Source organism: Doryrhamphus excisus, chromosome 7 (genome assembly GCF_030265055.1).
Source record: "Doryrhamphus excisus isolate RoL2022-K1 chromosome 7, RoL_Dexc_1.0, whole genome shotgun sequence".
Lineage (NCBI taxonomy): Eukaryota > Metazoa > Chordata > Actinopteri > Syngnathiformes > Syngnathidae > Doryrhamphus > Doryrhamphus excisus.
In genome coordinates, this window is record NC_080472.1 from 10,737,142 (window position 1) to 10,758,205 (window position 21,064).

At 41.7% G+C, this 21,064-nt stretch overlaps 2 protein-coding genes across 9 annotated transcripts in view; both read left to right on the top strand.

Annotated features, from left to right (window-relative positions):
• The window catches only part of apoba (apolipoprotein Ba), a 30,622-nt gene extending 22,595 nt beyond the window's left edge, over positions 1-8,027 (top strand). For all 5 annotated transcript variants that reach the window (XM_058077189.1, XM_058077190.1, XM_058077193.1 and 2 more), the window contains one exon: positions 1,103-8,027. In XM_058077189.1, the coding sequence (XP_057933172.1) occupies positions 1,103-6,243 (5,141 nt within the window). In that variant the 3' untranslated portion in view covers positions 6,244-8,027. The remainder of the gene's footprint in view (positions 1-1,102) is intronic.
• A 512-nt stretch (positions 8,028-8,539) lies between these two features.
• On the top strand, positions 8,540-14,448 carry ldah (lipid droplet associated hydrolase). 4 transcript variants are annotated; one of them, XM_058077605.1, is made up of 7 exons: positions 8,540-8,667; positions 9,049-9,195; positions 9,289-9,423; positions 11,070-11,239; positions 13,184-13,424; positions 13,546-13,628; positions 13,743-14,446. In XM_058077605.1, exons 1-7 carry the CDS (start codon positions 8,646-8,648, stop codon positions 13,947-13,949), a joined length of 1,005 nt encoding a protein of 334 aa, XP_057933588.1. In that variant the 5' UTR covers positions 8,540-8,645; the 3' UTR covers positions 13,950-14,446. The 4 variants fall into 4 exon arrangements, with proteins under 4 accessions (XP_057933588.1, XP_057933589.1, XP_057933592.1 ...); XM_058077606.1 differs by having other exon boundaries at positions 13,761-14,444; XM_058077609.1 differs by lacking the exon at positions 8,540-8,667 and adding an exon at positions 8,687-8,851 and having other exon boundaries at positions 8,944-9,195; positions 13,743-14,448.
• The last annotated feature ends 6,616 nt before the right edge of the window (positions 14,449-21,064 follow it).

The window sequence follows — 21,064 nt, forward strand, 5'->3', positions numbered from 1 at the left end:
TATCAGTATTAGTATCAGCATGAATATCAGCATTAATATCCGCATTAATATCAGCATTAGAATCAGCATGAATATCAGCATTAGTATCAGCATGAATAATCACATTAATATCAGCATTCATATCAGCATTCATATCCACATTAATATCCACATTAATATTAGCATTAGTCTCCACATTAATATCCACATTAATATCAGCATTGATATCAGCATTAATATCCACATTAATATCAGCAATAGTATCAACAATAATATCAGCATTAATATCAGCATTAGTATCCGCATTAGTATCAACATGAATATCAACATGAATATCAGCAATAGTATCAACAATAATATCAGCATTAGTATCAGCATTAGTATCAGCATTAGTATCATCATTAGTATCAGCATGAGTATCAGCATGAGTATCAGCATGAATATCAGCATTAGTATCAGCATGAATATCAGCATTAGTATCAGCATTAGTATCAACATGAATATCAGCATTAGTATCAACATTAGTATCTGCATGAATATCAGCATGAATATCAGCATTAGTATCTGCATTAGTATCAGCATTAGTATCAGCATGAATATCAGCATTAGTATCAGCATTAGTAACTGCATTAGTATCTGCATTAGTATCAGCATGAATATCAGCATGAATATCAGCATGAATATCAGCACGAGTATCAGCACGAGTATCAGCACGAGTATCAGCACGAGTATCTGCACGAGTATCTGCACGAGTATCTGCACGAGTATCTGCACTAGTATCTGCACTAGTATCAGCATGAATATCAGCATTAGTATATGCATTAGTATCTGCATTAGTATCTGCATTAGTATCCGAATGAATATCAGAATTACTATCCGCATTAATATCCGCATTAATATCAGCATTAATATCAGCATTAATATCAGCATTAATATCAGCATTAATATCAGCATTAATATCAGCATTAATATCAGCATTACTTTGTGTATTTTTCAGCAACCCCCCACCAAGTCAAGTGAAATCCAGACTAATCCAAACATGAAATACTTTGGTGGTGACCAAGAGAAAATGTCGTCATGTTTTTCATACACTGACTGTATTGTAATGTAATTTGTCTTCTAGGAGCTGGGATGATGTCAGGAAGATCTGATGATCATCTGGAGTACCTGCTGAATAATTCCTTCAGCCACAGTCTTCTTAAGACCAGCCTGGCTTTCTGGGAAACCTTGGATGTGACCACCAGGTTGCAGGCCAAAGCCCATTACAAGATGGAAGCATCTAGTCCGCTTGGTCTCCACGCTCGTCTCTGCTATATCGGCCAGTCCACTTCCACTCTGGACTCAGACCAAGTCACTGCAGGGGGGACCTGGGATGGGACTCTTAGAATCGTGTCCTTCTACAGCAACGGTTCCTATAGCAACAGTTATAGCTTGCATCGACTCCAGGAAAAAGGAAGAGGAGAATCCGTGCTGCAATTCCACTCACCATTCCTGCAAATTCATAATTCCATGCATGGAGTTTATGATAACGCAGAGCTGAGATTGGTCTCAGAAACAAAAGCCCAGGAAGACCTCCTCAGCCATGTGCTGGAACTCAACTACAAGGACTCCCAACTAAGCCTCAAGTGCTTGGGTGTCGCCAACGCCGTGGGGAACGTGCTCAGCAACAAAGTTGACTTTGGCGTTTCCGGCCGTACTCTCCTCCTCCGAGTCGAATCGCAGGCCGATGATGCAACAAATCGGGCGTACTCGCTTCTTACAGGCTCACTCGACTCCAGAAGACTGGAAGTCAACTCCGACGGATTGCTCGCCGTTGATGGCGGCCAGGGACTCCACAGGGCATCTCTCACGGTAGACAAAAACGGTGTGAGCGCAAGTGGAAGTAACCGTTTTCGGTACGGCTCGGCGACATTTGAGAGCATCGTTAATGCTGCCATGGACAGTGAAGGAGCGTCGCTGTCGTCCAAAACGAAAACAACGTCCGAGTACGGCGGAGGCGAGGTCAACATCGAGAGTCGTGTCAACGCCACGGAAGGCTCCTTCTACGGTGTCTTTAACGGCAACGTCTTCAATGTTAGCACAAGAAATGAACTCAATGCTACGTTGAACCGCAACGCTTTCACCGTTACCAGCGACGCCATGACAGCGTGGCGGCAGATTAAAACACAAAACCGCTACGCTCTGACACTCGCTCCGTGGACGTTTGATCTACGCACCGAGACCGGCAGCTTTCTCTGTGACGAGATCTTCTACCAGCAAGACACCCATATCCATGTGAAGCCGTTTGTAATCAAAGCTAACGCTACGTGCTCGCTCAAATTGTACCACGTCACTTTCAAAAAAGAACTCCGCATTAAGCTGGAGTCAGCTAAGCTAAGCCTGAGCGGAAGCGCAAATGGGAATGTGCTCGGAATGCAGATGAGTCAAACCTGCGGACTGGAGTTAGCTGGACTTTCCGCCGCGTCTTATTGTGAGTCGAAAATAAATTCCGAGCTGCTACGTTTGGACGGCGTCATACGAAGTGCGGTGCTACCTTTCACGCTGAACGTGGAGGCCGTCGTCAACGGTAACGGAGAGGCGTATCTGTTCGGGAATCACACGGGACAACTCTACAGTAAGCTGTTAGTGAAAGCGGAACCTTTAGCGTTGACATACTCGCATGATAGCAGCGTGTCCGCTACACATGCACGGGCAACTGAGCTAACCACTCATGTGGATAACTCCTTTACCGGCCTCGTAACGCCGTGCCATCAAGCGCTGATGTGGAAAATGGGATCCAAACTCCTCAATCACGCCTACGACCAGGATGTCGCCGCTTATAACAACCCGCAAAAGACCGGATTTGAGTTTTCGGGACGAATGCTCACAGATGCGTTCAGCCCGAGCGACGCAGATATTGACGCTCTTCCCGAAATGCAAGAATTCTCGATAAGCGGATTTCTCAGATACGATAAGTCAAGAGGCTGCCGTGTCATTGCGACACCCCTCAGTAGCATTCCCTCCATTCCGGGCGCTTTTCAACAACTCAAAAACACATGTATGCAGGCTTTGGAGAAATTCCATAGGTACATTAGCAATGTAAATATTCAGTGGATCATATCGGAATTTGGAGCGCAGTTGGACCAGTTAGCATTGGACGTGCGTCGCTTCATGCGAGAGGTGGACCTGGAAAACAAAGTGAATGAAATGAAAGCAAAAGTGGATTATTTTACTGACGTGTTTGCCGTGACATTGGATGACTTGGAGGTCGTTGTAAACACCCTGAGAAGGCATTTGGAGAATACGCTGCTGGGAATTTCGACCGGAATTAGAGACCTGCTTTTGGCTGTGAAAGAACACGTCAGGAAAGGACGTTTTTCCGACAAAATAACAAATACTTTTACCATCGTTGGAGATCATCTTCATATGTTTAATGATAAGTTCTCCATCCAGGAATCACTTCTTAGAGTCCTGCATTTGGTATCGAACGGTGTTGAACGGATGGATTTGGAAAAGCTGACCGATAACAGCACTGCCTGGATCAGAGACTTCGACTCAAATTATGGAATCCTTGGCAAAATCAAAGAAATCCTAACAAATATCAAACGTAAAATTGAGAATTTGGATGTGAAGATATTATCCCAGCGTGTAAAAGAGCTCCTGCTTTCAATTGAGATGGGCATCGAACAGCTGTCTTACGAAATTCCATACACAAAGATTGCAAGGGTGATGGAATCTATGAGTGACGTTGTCATCAACTGGACGGATGAATATGAAATCCCCAGCAAACTCAATGCAGTTTTGTGCTACATCAAGGACCACGTGTCAAGATTCGGCCTTGGGAAAGACCTTAAAGAAATCCTGGACCAGGGTGTAGTGCTCATCCAAAAGCTCAACGTAGAAGACAACGTGCGGTCGCTGGTAAATACTCTAAAAGAAATCCCATTAGAATCCGTTCTTGGTCAAATTCTACAGCTTCTGCAAAGTGTGAGCGATCATCTGAGGGGAGCCGATTTGGAGAAGAGCTTCGAAGAACTGAACGAGCATGTTTGTTCAGTTCTGAGGTCAATGGAGGAGTTTGACTACAACACATTTGTGGATGCCAGCAACAGGAACATTTCACAAGTCACGGCGTTCCTGAATGAGAGGTTGAAGGAACATGACTTGGTGTCGAAGCTCCAAGCTTTTGGAGCGTTTGCCAGGAAGATTCAAGGTGCAGTTTGGACATTCGTCAACAAACTCCAGAACACGAAGGTGGCGGACTCTCTGAGGAAGCTAACACACGTGATTGACCGTGTGTTTTACAATGACATCATAATGAAGATCCAGGATGTCCTTGAAGACATCAGACAGAGAATCCTTGACATGGATATCCAAGACGAAGCGTACATTTACCTCCAAAGAGCAAGCCAGTCCTACAGCAACATTGTCGCCTTTATATCCGCAAACATCAAGCGACTGATAGAGGAATTGAAAAAAATGGCGACGGACGCCGAAATCCTGGATGAGATCAAGCAAACCGTGGATGGAATCTTGGATAAGCTGAATAAAGCTGAGCTGCAATTCCCATCTTTTACCGTGCCTTTCACAGACCTTGTGATTCCTGAATTTGGACTTGACTTGAACAAACTGCATGGAATGACCATTCCAGCAGAAATCTCCATCCCAGAGTTCAATGTTCTCGGCTCGATTCCGGTTCCTGCCTTCAGGATATCGCTGGATGAGCTCAAAGTGCAAATCATCGCAGTAATAGATTACATCAAAGGATTTGAAATACCCGCCGTTGATCCGGAGGATATTTTTGGAGACTTAAAAGTTCTTTACATATTTCCACTACCGGATGTCAACTTCCCAGAAATAAGACTTTTGGAAATCCAAATTCCAAACATCAGCATCCCTAAGTTACAAGTGAAGGACTTTGAAGTCCCAACGTTTCCAGTGCCAGGAATCAGACTGCCTGATGTTCCCAGTAACGTTTGCGCTACAGGTTTTGGAGAATTCCATAGTGCATTCGAGGTCAGTTCTCCCGTGTATACTGTCGTCTCTTCGGGAAAGATTTTCGAGAATTCAACATCCACTTCAGGAATCCCGCAGCTTACAGTCACGATTGCGTCCAATGCCAAGTCTATTGTGCCGCTTCTGGAATATACTTTTGAAGCAAAGACTCACTTGGAGGCACCCGGATTTCAGGAGGTAAAATTCCAAGAAACTCTGAAAGCTTCCCATTTGGCTTTCTCCGTGGATCACAACGCATCTTTGGTGCTTGGAAGTTCTTCTGCCGAGGTCCACGCAAACACGGCAGCCAAGGCAACAACTTCAATGTACACAGCAGACCTGGCTAACCACTTGGGAATCTCACTGCGGAGCGGGATCTCCGTAAATATGACCACCACCTACAACCATAATTTGGACACGCCCTCGATGGGAATCTCAAGTCAGGCGTCGGTGAAACACGGCGTGGCGGTGGAAGCTGATTCTGGAAGAATCACGTTGAGTAGTAAAACGAGCGGTCGAGGAACGTGGTCCATCCCAAACTACTCTGATGAAGGAACGCATGAAAGTCATTTCCAAGTCAATTCCAACGTCGGCACCGCCATGTTGACTTTAGAAGGCCGCACGGATTGTACATCGTTCAGGTTCAAGCAAACGCTTACAGCGGAATCGGTTCTCCTTCAACATATTCTTTTGGAAGCAGAATGTGAAGCTGAAGCTCCATTTTTGAAAAAGAGTGTCATGGCGGCTCGTGGAGAAGTCCGTATGGAGGACTTGAAGGTCGCACTGACAGCCAGTCATGTTTCACAACTCACCGGAAGCACAACCGGTTCCATTTCCAACTCTCTGGATTTGGTGGCCTGTCCTTTTGAAGCTGCTGTTGATGTAAAGAATGAAGCTGATTTAAAGATGCTCTTCCCTCTCAAACTTACCGGTCATGTCCATCTCCGGCATGACTACGGTATCCGGGTCAATCCCGAGAAGCAACAGACTTACTGGATCGGCTCGGCTAGATTCAACCAATACAAATACAATCACAACATTGCCGTAAAAAAACATTTCATGAATATTACCGTCAACTTGCAGGCTCACGGAGAAGCCAATGTGGACTTTTTGACCGTTCCGCTCTCGGTACCTGTGATGACCGTACCCTTTCTGGGAATTGGAACTCCTGAAGTTCGAGACTTTTCTCTATGGGACGATGCCGGGTTCAAAACCTTGCTGACCAATCCTCAACTTTCATTTGATAAAAACCTGACGCTGACTTACAACAAGAACCCTGATGTGCAGTAGCTTTGAACTAGCATACACTTCTCTTATTGACCGTGTCGACACAATATCATCTCTTGCTACATCACGGTTCAAACACGGGATTAACTAATATTCTATTTTTGGTCAAAAATAGTGAAAGACAAGTTATATGTAGTACTCTGGTCCCGAGACATTAGTAATGCTACACTACATGGAATGTCCGACACCATAGAGCAGTGATTTTCAACCTGTTTTGAGCCACGGCACGTTTTTTTACATTGTAAAAATCTTGTAGCACACCAGTAACCAAAAATGTTCCAAAATGTCACCACGACCTCACACGTGCATCAATAAGTCTATGGGAGGAACAAGCTAGGTGTTGCCACACGGACCAATATTACATTGCTATGCCAGTCTTTACACCACAGACACTCCACAGTAGCCACGTTTTTACATCACCACTTTTTCTCTTTCCCAATGACCTTTCGGGAAACAATGGTATCCATGGAAAGGAATATTCCAATCTCAATCTACATGCGCCATGAAAATCAACCAGAATAGTCAATAGGGCATGCCCAGTAAAACGTAAACATCAACATCACGTCATACCGGCTTCCCCGAGTTATTCTTTCACTTGTCGGAATAACTCCGTATTGCCAGTTTTTCGTCTGTCCAGTCTTGAAATTTAGTTTGAATCAAAAACAAACTTTGCTTAGTCCAGTGCCGATTGCTGGCCTCCATTTTTAAAAGTGAAGAACGTCTGGATCTGCGTGTTACGTCATATCTGAGCATGCGCTGAAAGAACGCACCCGGGATCAATTTAAACAGGAAAAGATCAAATTCAATCTTGCTAATATTTTATAATTAAACTCAGGACATGTTTTATATAGATATATATTTTCTTGTTTAATAAAACTGCACTTGTGAATAAAGTATAGAAGTATTTAGATTCTGTTCCACAGATGGCGCTAATGCACACGAAAGCTGCTTGCCAACCGCCAATAAACAACAGAAGAAGAAAAACACCAGGAAGAAGAAGGCACCCTGACAACTTTCCGTTTGAGCGGGTACAAGATACCTCAATCGGATTGGTTAAAGGAATATTCCATCCCTGTTCAATTCTTTCCGTTTGAGCAAATAAACCAAAGTGAATTGGAATATTTGGGTATAATGGCTATTGACATCATATTTGCAAATGATGATTAATAAATGTTAATTATAAAAAGTGATATTGGATAATTCCTCACGGCACACCTGACGGTTTCTCAAGGTACACTAGTGTGCCGCGGCACAGTGGTTGAAAATCACTGATTTAGAGTAAAAAAAAGTTCTCCTGTTCGGTGTGGAAGTGGTAACTTTGTGGCTTCATACTTTGGCCTTCTTGCCCACCCTGAAACACTGAATGTTTGAATACGTAAACTGGAGAGGCTAACTTGCTAGCTTGGTATGCCGTCTTTCATGTCACTGAAGTGATCCTGTTGCCTGCACAATGTGGTGTAAACAAAGAATTACAGGCGAGTGAAGATGACTGTGTGGTTGTTATTTCATGTCGACAAGGCTCTTTTTCTGTTTGAACTGTCACCTGGTGCACAATGATGTTGTTTTTCACAGGACATGTTTACATGCTTTTGTTTATGTTTTTCCAATAGTACTTTGTTCTTTGGTTCAGTTATTTTTCACTATTGACTTTATTTTGCTCCTACTAATGTATGTAATAAAAGGGAATATATAGGAACAATGTTATTTTGTGATATTGCTCCATTGTCTTACATTATTGTATTTATATATTTTTAAATTGTCCGCAATAAATTTGTAAGTCTACCTTATTTTGTTGTTTACCTAAAATCTTGGTCCGGTATTATTATATTACCGCTATTGACAGTACTGACCATGTATTTACTACGTGTTGTCTGTGCCTGTGATTGGCTGGTGACCAGTCCACGGCGTATCACCCTAAATCAGATGGGATAGGCTCCAGCATCCCCCGACGACCCCAGTGTGGATAACTGGGAAAGGATGGCTTGTCCTGTTTCATGTCCTGTAAATGACACACTAAAGTACTTGTGCTATGCAGTGCTACGTTGCCATCTAGCGGCCAAAATGTTAACTACAGTTGAGCAGACTCAAGTTGATGCAATACTTTGATTTGACCATTTTTTCAGAAACGAGTGTGGCTTTCCACATTTAAATGTATAAAAGAGTTATTTGAGTATCATATTTATTTTAAAACACGAATCACGACGTATATACATACCGTACATATATAAATAATATATAAATAATAAATATATCCAGTACTGTACCGTACCGCTAGTCATGGTGCTACGTCGTGTGTCATTAGCACTCCACTCCGGTAGGTGGCAGCAATTCTCCCATCAAGTTGTGTACCTGCCACAGATGACTCCGAAAGCCGAAGAACACATTTCGGCACCGGAAATAAACAAATGGATGACATTCATACCGGCGGTAAGTGGAAGCTAACCGTTTCTCGATCTTGTTAGTCTTTTTGAGAGGTTAAAAGATGATTATTATTAAGCGGAGCCTGTGCCTGTCAATGGTAGTGCGGTCGAAGACATATTTATTATACAATTAACATTCATGAACGGTGATATTTGGTTAATTTAGAATAAAATACGCTGATACAATGAAGGTAGGACTCAGGCGTCAAGTTGAGAAAAACACAGTGGTATCTTTTTTAGTTTCCATTGAGTTTTCTTTTAAATGTTCCACTCTTATCTACAGTAGTCTCACCTGTGACGTGGAACCCACGGAGCCCTTTGGACCTGCTGCCACTTCCAAACTATGCTGTTTTCAAATGAATACTACAATTGTGTTCTCCTTTCTAAGGTGATGGAATGGAAAACACAGTGATGGACATCAAGAATGGAGCACAAACAAGTTTTATCTACTGCTATGGAGCCATCACAGAGGTTCTTAAATGTGGTCCTTCTCACTTGCACAATGGACACAAATTGCTTTTTCTTGTCATTCCCGGTGAGTAGGAATCCAGTTATTGGTGCTTTCAACCACTGCACCTTCAAATATGTGCCAAATACTAAACGTATGGTGTATTTCTACACCATGCAGGGAACCCAGGGGTCGTGGGCTTCTACCGGACCTTCCTCCAAACGCTTTGCAGCATGTTTGGCAACCGCCACCCAGTGTGGGCTGTGAGCCATGCAGGCCACTGTGAGCCCCCAGCGTCCATGGACATGGTGGAAGGTAAACCTGCGGACAAATCCATGACTTCATTAGCGCAGTCGGTTGTACATTCTAGCTTCTTTTGTGTTTTTGTTCTGTTGATACTTCTAACACGCACAAGCAATTAAAAAAACAAACATTCATGTTGTTTCCTGGGCTTGGTGTCCCTTGGAACCCATTCATCACGATAAATGAGGGATTACTGTACAGTTGTTGATTTCATTATGATTTGGGCTTAAATGGAACAAAATGACATTTGTTATTGTAAAAATGTGTACTGAACCATAGAATGCAAATACCAGAGGTATCATAAAAATGTATGTAGAAACATCCAGGGGCGTCACTAGGTTCTGAGGACAGGGAGGGCTTAGCCCCCCTGGAGATGCACAGGATATGAATGAAATGAAAGGACCAAGCACCGGGATATAACTTTGCCGCTTTTGGACAGATTTAGTAGAGATACTCAATAGTTTTAGGCCACCATTAAATGTACACAAGTACACACAATCTATACTGCAAAACCGCTGCTCAAGCTCTGCAACCATTCTGTCCAGTGGACAGTGATCACTCATATCATAATCAATATTATATTATTCATTAGCCTATTATGATTACTATCATCATTATTATTCTTCTGATTATTACTACTACTACTAGCAGTAGTAGTAGTAGTAATACTATAGTAGTAATACTAGCAGTAGTAGTAGTAGGCGAATATTAGCCTGCTTATTGGCTTGCTTATTAGCCTGCTTTTGCCCTATTATATGAGATTTGTCAGAGATTTGTTTTGTAAAAAAAAAAATATTTTTTTAAATTAAAAAAATCTATAAAAAATATCAAATTATCAAGGTGGGCTTAAGAACAGTTTAGGGGGGCTTAGGCCTAATGACGCCACTGCTGGAGCCTATCCCAGCTGGCCTCGGGCGTGGTTATAAATGCTTATAAATTACATGAAAGACGCGATGATCGGTATCTGCCACAGAATTTTTTTGTAAAAAATAATAAAAAATCAATTTTTAAAATATCAAATTATTTAGGGGGGCTTAAGAACATTTTAGGGGGACTTAGGCCGAATGATGCCACTGCTGGAGCCTATCCCAGCCGGCTTCGGGCGAGATTATAAATGCTTATGAATGACATGAAAGATGCAATGATTGGTATTGGCCAGAGATTTTTTTGTAAAAAATAATAAAAATCAATAAAAAAAATCTGAAGTTATTTACGGGGGCTTAAGAATATTTTAGGGGGCTAAAATCCCACTAAAATAGGCCCAATGACGCCACTGGAAACAAAGTTAGATACAGTGAAATACAATAATTTACCTTCAAAGGCAGGCAAGGCATTGGGAATGTACTAGTTACTATGTACTATGTGTACTATGTGTACTATGTGTACTATGTACACCACAAATAATGCGTCCCTTTTCCATCCACTTGCATCTAAATGGATATAACACCAATAAACATCAAGGCCACCGGGTCGCCTTTGACTGGCAGAATGTGCTCTCCAGTCTTTTGGCCACATGATGGCAGTGTTGCACATGTTACTTCCCGATGAGGTCATCGACACTCAAAAAGTTGATGTCGTTCCCTGAAAAACAATCACACATCTACCAAAGTAAATACTTACAGTACATAGTACTTTTATGTATTTAATTTATTTTACAGATGCCTCCTCAGCAGCTGACGGTGACGTGTTTGGTCTGAATGGTCAGGTAGAACACAAACTGACCTTCCTGAGGACGTTTGTCCCAAAGGAGGTCAACCTTGTCCTCGTGGGACACTCCATTGGCTGCTACATCATTTTAGAGACCATGAAGAGAGATCCCAGTCTCAAGGTGTAGTATGTATGCCCAGTTGGGATGTCATACACCATAAAGGTTTAGCTAAACGTAGCAGCGGTTCTACTCCGAGTTTCTCCCAGATGACGGATATCACCTTGTCTCTCAGGGGGGAGCCCAGCCACCCATTTAGCCGCTTTTATGAGCACATTACATGTGTGTAATAATGTTATAAACCATATTTAGAAGGTCGTAAGCAGGTTTTCTATGATCTATGCAAATATTCCATTCATAAATAAGGAATCTTACTTTGTGGTATCTGAGACTGTATTTTCTGATCGGCACTAGCAGCCTGAACGTTAAACAATCGTATATCAGGTTGGACCGTAGACATGCCAGTAAATCAGGAGCAATAAAACCTCACATACACACACACATGATAATCCCACTGGGGCCCCTGAGCATCCTTTAGACCAGCCTGACGTGGACTATGTTTTGGAAAAAGTCTGAAAGATGCTGGAGAGATTGGGGCCAGGATTTTATAGACCGGCGGTCCTTGGTTAGCATCGGAGCTACGTGTCTTTTGACCATAGAAGGGACTGAATGTACATCATGGTAATGGTAATGGTAATGGTAATGGTAATGGTAATGGTTTAATTTCATTTGAGCATGCATCAGATTCCAATTGAGTGCATCCCATAATCAGTTCACAGTTCCACATTTGTTCACTTCCTGCTTTCCTAATATAGTTTAATATTTTTTTTGAATTTTTTAGAAAATTTTTTGAAATGTTTTTGATTTTTTTTTCATATTTTTGAATTTTTTTAAAAATTGTTTGAAATTTTTTGAATTTTTTTTGTATTTTTTGTTTTTTTGTCACGAACCGAAGTACGCGGTGATATGAGCATCCAATGCCATAATGGGTACCAAAGTGTCAATATAGTGATATATATAGCACATCATGACTGGTTCAAGACTCTTCATCCTTGTATTTAGCAAACATCAACTGCTTGTATTGTTTCTTGAATTGGCTCATCGTTGTGCATTGTTTGATTTCCTTACTCAATCCATTCCATAGTTTGATTCCACATACTGAAATGCTATGGCTAGCATAACGTAGTCCTAGTATTTCAAATGTACTTCTTCCCTGAGATCATATTTCTCCTCTCTTGTAGAGAAGTATTGGAAGACATTTTTAGCTATTTTTAGCCTTATGCATTATTTTTAGCTGTTTGAAGATGAACTATATCAGCAAGTTGAAGTATTTTAGAAATAAGGAGTTAGTATGTTCTCTGTAGGCGGCATTATGAATTATCCTTACTGGCCTTTTTTGCAGTACATTTAGCCAGTGAAGATTGCTTTTATAGTTATTAGCCCATATTTCCACACAATAAGTAAGATATGGTAGAACCAGAGAGCAATAAAGAGTGTGGAGTGATTTCTGATGGAGAACAAATTTTTGCTTTGTTCAATACTGAAATATTTCTGACCACCTTATGTTGTATATTTGTAATATGAGGTTTCCAGCTCATATTTTCATCTATTGTGATCCCCAGAAATGTATTTTTCTTCACCCTTTCAATGTCCACACGTCTATTTGTATTTGCTGGTGCGTGTTCTTTCTGCTGTTGCTGTTGCTTCTGCAAACAGCATGATTTTAGTTTTATTTAGGTTCAAGGACAATTTATTATTATCAAAGCCTCTTTTTAGTCTTCAAGTCTTGTTACAGTTCAATCTGGAACCAATTAACCGGCAGAAACCAGGGATTATTGTAATCTGATTTGATCTTTTTTTTTGTTTTGTTTTGCTGATGTCAGCTCGATATCCAATATGAATTAGACATCGGGATTGTTGGGTTGTTCCTGAACATCCCAATCAATGCCAGACCTTACGTACTGGCATGTTCCCATAAATGGCTCCAACCCCCCAATGACCCCCCCCCAACTGGCATACGTGCATGTACACATACGTTCGACCGCAACTCTGATGTTTTCCAACCAGGTCCTGAAGGCCGTCATGCTTTTCCCAACCATCGAACGCATGGCCCTGACTCCTCAGGGAAAGGTCATGACCCCCGTGCTGTGCCACATGCGCTACATGGCCTACCTGCCCATCTTCCTGCTCTCGCTGCTGCCAGAGGGACTCAAAAGAGGTCTGGTCCAGCTGGTTCTTGGTGGTCTTGGCTCTTTGGATCCCTGCGTTATCCCGGCCACTGTGGGCCTACTCAGTGGAGACTGTGCAGGTTCTTCTCCTCGTTTCATACCCTTGGTGTCTCTTTTTAAAAATCTCTTGTATAATTAGTGATTTTAGGAAATGAGAAGTAAACAAAAGCATTAAAGTATTTATTTTGCATGTCTTTGTAGCTAATGCTGTGTACATGGGGGGCCAAGAGATGAGGAAAGTGTTGGAAAGAGATAACCTAACCATCAAGAAAAACCTGGAGAAGGTAAGAAACCTGCTTCATGTCTGCTTGAGAACATACCAGGGCCATACAACCTGCAGTACTATGTAGTACAGTAGTACCATGTGTACTGGTCATGTTTTGTCATCACCTGGAAAGATGACGTTGCTGTTTCAGCTTCTCTTCTACTACGGAGCATCAGACCCATGGTGTCCTGTACGTTACTATGACGACATCAAGATGGATTTTCCCACAGGAGATTTCAGACTGTGTGAAAATGGCTTCCGCCACGCCTTCGTTTTGGACGCAGGGCGAGAAGTCGCTGAAATGGTCGCCGAATGGATCAAGTCAGATGTCAGGACGTGACTTCTTGTATTTTGGATTCCAAATCATCTTGGAAGATCTTTTGGTGATAAGTACATCAGTCAATATGACAACGTGGAAAATGGAGAAGTACAGTTTTATTCATTTAGTACACATTCCAATATCATCCGGTCCAGATTGTTGGATGTAATATTATGTCATCGGGTCCGGAAGGTCAGGAAGCACCAAGGCCAGGTCTTGCCATGAACTGGAGACTACAGGAGCACCAGCGGGACCTGGTTGTGACCCTAACCTTTGTCGCCCCCCTTGGTGCATCCAACATGATGATAACAAACAATACTGAAAAGAAGTTGCCAGTCGGTACGTTTCCATGCACTCAAACGGTCTGATTGTACATCCATCCATTTTCTACCGCTTATCCTCACTAGTGTGCAGGGGTAGGCTGGAGCCTATCCCAGCTGTCTTCCGGCGAGAGGCGGGGTACACCCTGGACTGGTGGCCTGCCAATCACAGGGCACATATAGACAAACAACCATTCACACTCACATTCATACTTATGGATAATTTGGAGTGGCTAATTAACCTAGCATGTTTTTGGAATGTGGGAGGAAACCGGAGTACCCGGAGAAAACCCACGCATGCACGGGGAGAACATGCAAACTCCACACAGAGATGGCCGTGGGTGGGAAAGACAAAATAAGAAGCCAAAAAGTTACCACTTCCACACAAAATAGGAGGCGAACTCATTCATTCATTCATTTTCTACCGCTTTTCCTCACGAGGGTTGCAGGGGGTGCTGGAGCCTATCCCAGCTGTCTTCAGGCGAGAGGCGGGGTACACCCTGGACTGGTGGCCAGCCACTCACAGGGCACATATAGACAAACAACCATTCACACTCACATTCATACCTATGGACAATTTGGAGTGGCCAATTAACCTAGCATGTTTTTGGAATATTGGAGGAAACCGGAGTACCCGGAGAAAACCCACGCATGCACGGGGAGAACATGCAAACTCCACACAGAGATGGCCGAGGGTGGAATTGAACCCAGTTCAGTTCCAAATGTGACGCTTGTAAGTAGTTCATGGTGTTCCATCTGTCAATCAATCAATGTTTGGATGTACAAGAACCCTTTTGTGTTTATGTTGTGGTATCGATGGTTGAAATATTTTTGGTATTTGAGATATTTGAGCTGTGGGGCGGCATGGCGGTCGAGTGGTTAGCTTGGAGACCAGGGTTCAATTCCACCCTCGGCCATCATCTCTGTGTGGGGAGTTTGCATGTTCTCCCCGTGCATGCGTGGGTTTTCTCCGGGTACTCCGGTTTCCTCCCACATTCCAAAAAAAACATGCTAGGTTAATTAGCCACTCCAAATTGTCCATAGGTATGAATGTGAGTGTGAATGGTTGTTTGTCTATGTGTGCCCTGTGATTGGCTGGCCACCAGTCCAGGGTGGACCCCGCCTCTCGCCCGAAACAGCTGGGATAGGCTCCAGCACCCCCGCAACCCTCGTGAGGAAAAGCGGTAGAAATTGAATGAATGAGTTTTCCTCCTATTTTGTGTGGAAGTGGTAACTTTTTGGCTTCTTATTTTGTCTTTCCCACCCTCGGCCATCTCTGTGTGGAGTTTGGCCACCAGTCCAGGGTGTTCCCAAAAAACTACTTTCCTCACTTTTTTTAGTCAGAAACTGATATTTTCCTGAAACTTACCTATGAACGCCGTAGAACAACCGATGGGGTTGAATGAGTGAAAATGCAGTAGAGTAACAAGTCAAAGTTCTATGTTTGGCTTGGTGGCCGGCAGGACGTTTGCGAGGACTATTGACCCGTCTGAAAGGACAGACAGACGGCAAACAGGCAGCAGTAAAGGACAAGGCAGACAGGAAATAAACAGGACACGCGGGATTATTTCAGTGAATGAGATTTATTTGATATTGATTTTACGTCCGGTCGACATGTCCCGTCAAGGCTATCGAACACCGCCTGCTGGCGTTGATGACTGAATGGAAACAAATGTTAAATAAGCTTTCATTCAGAATTCAAGGATGATTTTCACATGAGGGGGGTTGGCACCACGCTACAGGACTCCTCGGGATCTTTCAAGCTAAACCTAGCTCTTGAACTTAAACTTTGGTCCCTGCCATTGAATGCCAGGTCAACGTATTGAGTGGGTAAATACTAAAACCGCTTTTTATATTTGCTTGTGTGTTTTGACATCAACTTTGGCCCAACGATGGCCAAATACTTCCTCTGACCACAGAATGATGTTGACTTGATATCTCACCCATACGCTACATCCTTACCAGGGGGTGGGCAAGCTACGGCCCGCGGGCCACATGCGGCACACCAAGAGTTTGAATCCGGCCCGTCAGTTGCTTTCTACGTATTTCAACTTTTAACGTCTTATTTAGTAACAAAATTAAATGACATAGTTTGATGTGTCTGCTGCACGGCGGTTGAGTGGTTAGCACGCAGACCTCACAGCTAGGAGACCAGGGTTCAATTCCACCCTCGGTCCTCTCTGTGTGGAGTTTGCATGTTCTCCCCATGCATGCGTGGGTTTTCTCCGGGTACTCCGGTTTCCTCCCACATTCCAAAAACATGCTAGGTTAATTAGCCACTCCAAATTGTCCATAGGTATGAATGTGTGTGTGAATGGTTGTTTGTCTATATGTGCCCTGGGATTGGCTGGCCACCACCTTTCGCCCAAACACAGCTGGGATAGGCTCCAGCACCCCCGCGACCCTCATGAGGATAAGCAGAAGAAAATGAATGAATGAGTTTGATGTGGTGTGATGTTTAAACTGCTCCTGAAAAAATGGATATGGAACATACAGCTGATAGTATAACAAAAATAAATATCAGAAATCTAATAATATAATAAAAAATATAATAAAATTAGACAAATAATTCAAGGAAAATTCTATGCATAAAATAGTGTGTTTATGTGTGTTAAATGTATGATCTGCCCCCGGGACAATATTGTTAACTCAATGCGGCCCACAAGTCAAAATATTTGCCCACCCGTCTTACATGGCGCTCTGGAACAGACGAGTAACCTCATGCAACATTGCATCATCTCACTTGGTCAATAAATGTTGCAATAAGCTGGCCCTGCTTCTGTTGTGATTAAAAATAAATAAAAAATTACATTAAAAATATCAAATTATTTAGGGGGTTTAAGAACATTTTTTTGGGGGGGGGGGCAAACTTTGCAGTTTGTGGTCCTGGAAATGTGGACATCTGTTTGACACATAAATACTTAAACAATTACATGCAATTCTTTAAGTAAAATAAAGTCCATAGTTTTTGTAAAAAAAAATGTGTTTTAAATAAATAAAAAATTACATTAAAAATATCAAATTATTGAGGGGGTTTAATAAAATTTATTTTACTTAAATAATTACATGCAATTGTTTAAGTAAAATACAGTCCATAGTTTTTGTAAAATAATAAATAAATAAATAAATAAAAGAAAAAAATTAATAAAAAATATCACATTATTTACTTACTTTATTACTTTAAGTAAAATAAAGTCCATAGTTTTTGTAAAAAAAAAAAAAATTATAAAAATAAATAAAAAATTAAATAAAAAATATCAAATTATTTAGGGGGTTTAAGAACATTTTTTGGGGGGGGGCAAACTTTGCAACAAACCTTCACTCGGGTTGGTGTGTGGTCCTGGAAATGTGGACATCTGTTTGACACATAAATACTTAAACAATTACATGCAATTGTTTAAGTAAAATAAAGTCCATAGTTTTTGTAAATAAATAAATAAACAAACAAAAAAATAAATAAAAAATATCAAATTATTTACTTACTTTATTATTTTACTTTAAGTAAAATAAAGTCCACAGTTTTTGTAAAAAAATAAATAAACAAAAAAATTAATAAAAAATATCAAATTATTTACTTATTTTACATTAAGTAAAATAAAATCCATAGTTTTTGTAAAAAAAAATTAAATAAAAAATATCAAATTATTTAGGGGGTTTAAGAACATTTTAGGGGGGGGCAAACTTTGCAACAAACCTTCACTCGGGTGTGTGATCTTGGAAATGTGGACATCTGTCAAATAAATAAATAAATCAATAACAAATAAAAAATCAAATAAAAAAATATAAAATTATTTAGGGGGCTTAAGAACATTTTAGGGGCGTCTGAAGCCCCCCCCAAAATAGGCCTAATGACGCCACTGGTTCTGACACTATGTTGTGACTTCCCAGCCACAAACAGCAGAACACAACACTATACAGTAGCGTTGCGACTCTCCGCCTCATCAGCAACTATTTTGGTATTCGATTCATGTTTTTTTAATTGAAAAAACACCACTAAAACATTTTGTCTCCGTTTTTTCATCCAATTCCATTTTTAGAACATACCGTGAGCCAACGAGAAAGAACCGCGGCGGTGGGGAGGGAATGAGCACGGGTGGGTTGTGTACACGATTGTACACCTCTCCGGGCTGGCAAGTGGCTGGATGTGAACCATTGTGTCCCAGGTTTGTGATGTGCCAGAGATGAATCGGTTGGACACTGCGCTCTGGAAGTGACACAATCCTGTCGGTCCGGGATAAAGTGGTCCACTTCCCACGCTGGCACCGGCCGCATTGGCCTCGTCTCTCCAGCCTTTGCCAAGCGCCCGGCTTTCAGCCACTTTGTGTGACCCTTTGTGGTCCCCATGCACAAGACTACACAAACAGGACCCCCCCCCCTCCATGTACGGCCACCGTACTGTACGTCGAGGGGAAATAGGGACCATCTCATTTAGTTAGTTGATGTGAACAGTCCAGAGTTTGAATGGCCGCTCACTTTGACCGGTCTGGGGCCCCTGCTAGCTTTGCTAATGTCGCTAACGTTTCTCACATGGAGCTGTTTTGAATGATTTTGGTTTTGGATTTGCAACATTTTTTTACAGTTGTTTTCGATCCTGCAGCGCTTATGTGAATGGACATCGCTGTGTGTTTGCCCCGTCGGAGAGAAAGGATTGGAAATCGGAATGAAGCATTTTTATGTTAATATTGAAAACGTACTCCCATATTTTGCCTCCATTTTTCCATTTGTGTTGTGCAACTGTGTCCTGAATGTATTTGTGTCACGAAAGGCCCTTCATAGCGGCCTATTAGCTTGCTAATATCTCCTGAAGTCGACGATGATCTCTTTTGTTTTGTCAACGTTCAGGGCCAGGTTGTTCGCCTTGTACCAATCCACGAGGTGTTTCACTTCCTGCCTGTAAGCCAGTTTGTTGTTGTCCTGAATGAGGCCCACAACTGTTACTTCAGGATGTGGTTGCTGCTTTATCTGGGGCGACAGTCATGGGTCATCAGGGTAAACAACAGGGGGCTGAGAACACATCCCTGGGGTGAGCCAGTGTTAAGGGAGATGACACTGGATGTGTTGTTGCCCACTCTGACATCTATTTGTTCTATCTGTGAGGAAGTCAAGCAGCCAGTTGCACAGGGAGGTCTTGAGGCCCAGCGGCTCCAACTTGCATACCAGGTCCTGGGGGATGATCGTGTTGAATCGTGGTGAAGCTCGTTGCTAGTCGGCTAGTGACTAGCCGGCGTGGCAGGGTGTCACTACGCCAGCAACGTAGTTCTTTGGCGTAACATCCAAACATACAAAAAACAAATAAGGAACAAGAAAAGGGCAGATTTAGTAGAGATACTCAATAGTTTTAGTCCACCATTAAATGTACACAAGTACACACAATCTACACTGCAAAACTCAAGCTCTGCAACCATTCTGTCCAGTGGACAGTCATCAGTCATATCATAATCATTATTATATTATTCATTAGCCTACTATTATTACAGTAAACCTCGGATATATCGGACTCGGATATATCGGAAATTCGCTCACAACGGACAGATAAAAAAGAAACAATTTTTCTGTAATGCATTTCCAATAAAAATTCATTGCATATATCGGATTTTTTATAACGGATTTCGCCTATTTCGGACAAAATCTCCAGTGCCGTTCCAATGCATTTCCATTAAATTTCCCTCGCATATATCGGATGGCCACATCGTGGCGCTCCGATTCGCCGAATCGTGACAGGCCGCTATACGACGTCATTTGCAGCGTTTGCAGCGTTGCCTGCGCGTCCAGGTACATTGGAAACATAGTCAAGGAAGTGCCTTTTTATAACGGATAAAATCCGATTTACGCATATACCGGATATAAATCCGATATATGCATAAAACAGACATTTTCCGGTATACGCATATAACGGATTTCGCTTATATCGGACAAAACCAGTGGGAACAATTGAATCCGATATATCCGAGGTTTACTGTACTATCATCATTATTCTTCTTCTGATTATTACTAATCAGAGTAGGGGAGTAGTAGGGGGAGTATTAGCCTGCTTATTGGATTGCTTATTAGCCTGCTTTTGTCCTATTATATGAAATTCGAGAGATTTTTTTATAAAAAAAAAAAAAAAAAATGAAAAATTGCTGGAGCCTATCCCAGCTGGCTTCGGGCGAGATTATAAATGCTCATAAATGACATGAAAGACACAATGATCGGTATCGGCCAGAGATTTTTTTGTAAAAAAAAAAAAAATCAATAAAAATGTTTTTAAAAATCAATATCAATAAAAAAAAAAGTTGAAAAAAAAAACTCTTCAAAAAAATACATTTATTTAGGAGGGCTGAAGTCCCCCTAAAATAGGCCTAATGACGCCACAGCTGGAGCCTATCCCAGCTGGCTTCGGGCGAGATTATAAATACTTATAAATGACATGAAAGACATGATGATCGGTATCGGCCAGAGATTTTTTGTAACGAAAAAAAAAATGAATTAAAAATTTTTAAAAATCAATTAAAAAAAAATAGCAAATTATGTAATTTGTCAGAGATTTTTTTTGGTTAAAAATTTTTAAGAAAACAATTACATTTGCTTAGGGGGACTAAAATAGGCCTAATGCCTACTACAAGACCAGAGATCTTGTAGTAAAAAAAAATCTATTTTTGAGAGATTTTTTTTGGTTAAAAAATTATTTTAAAAATTACATTTTCTTAGGGGGGCTGAAGTCCCCCTAAAATAGGCCTAATGGCGCCACTGCTGGAGCCTATCCCAGGTGGCTTCGGGCGAGATTATAAATGCTTATAAATGACATGAAAGACACGATGATCGGTATCAGCCAGA

Coding starts and splice junctions, on each gene's coding strand:
- ldah (XM_058077605.1), top strand. CDS start 8,646: ATGGATGACATTCATACCGGCG. Junction 9,196..9,288: donor GCTTTTTCTTGTCATTCCCG/GTGAGTAGGAAT, acceptor TACACCATGCAG/GGAACCCAGGGGTCGTGGGC. Junction 13,425..13,545: donor ACTCAGTGGAGACTGTGCAG/GTTCTTCTCCTC, acceptor ATGTCTTTGTAG/CTAATGCTGTGTACATGGGG.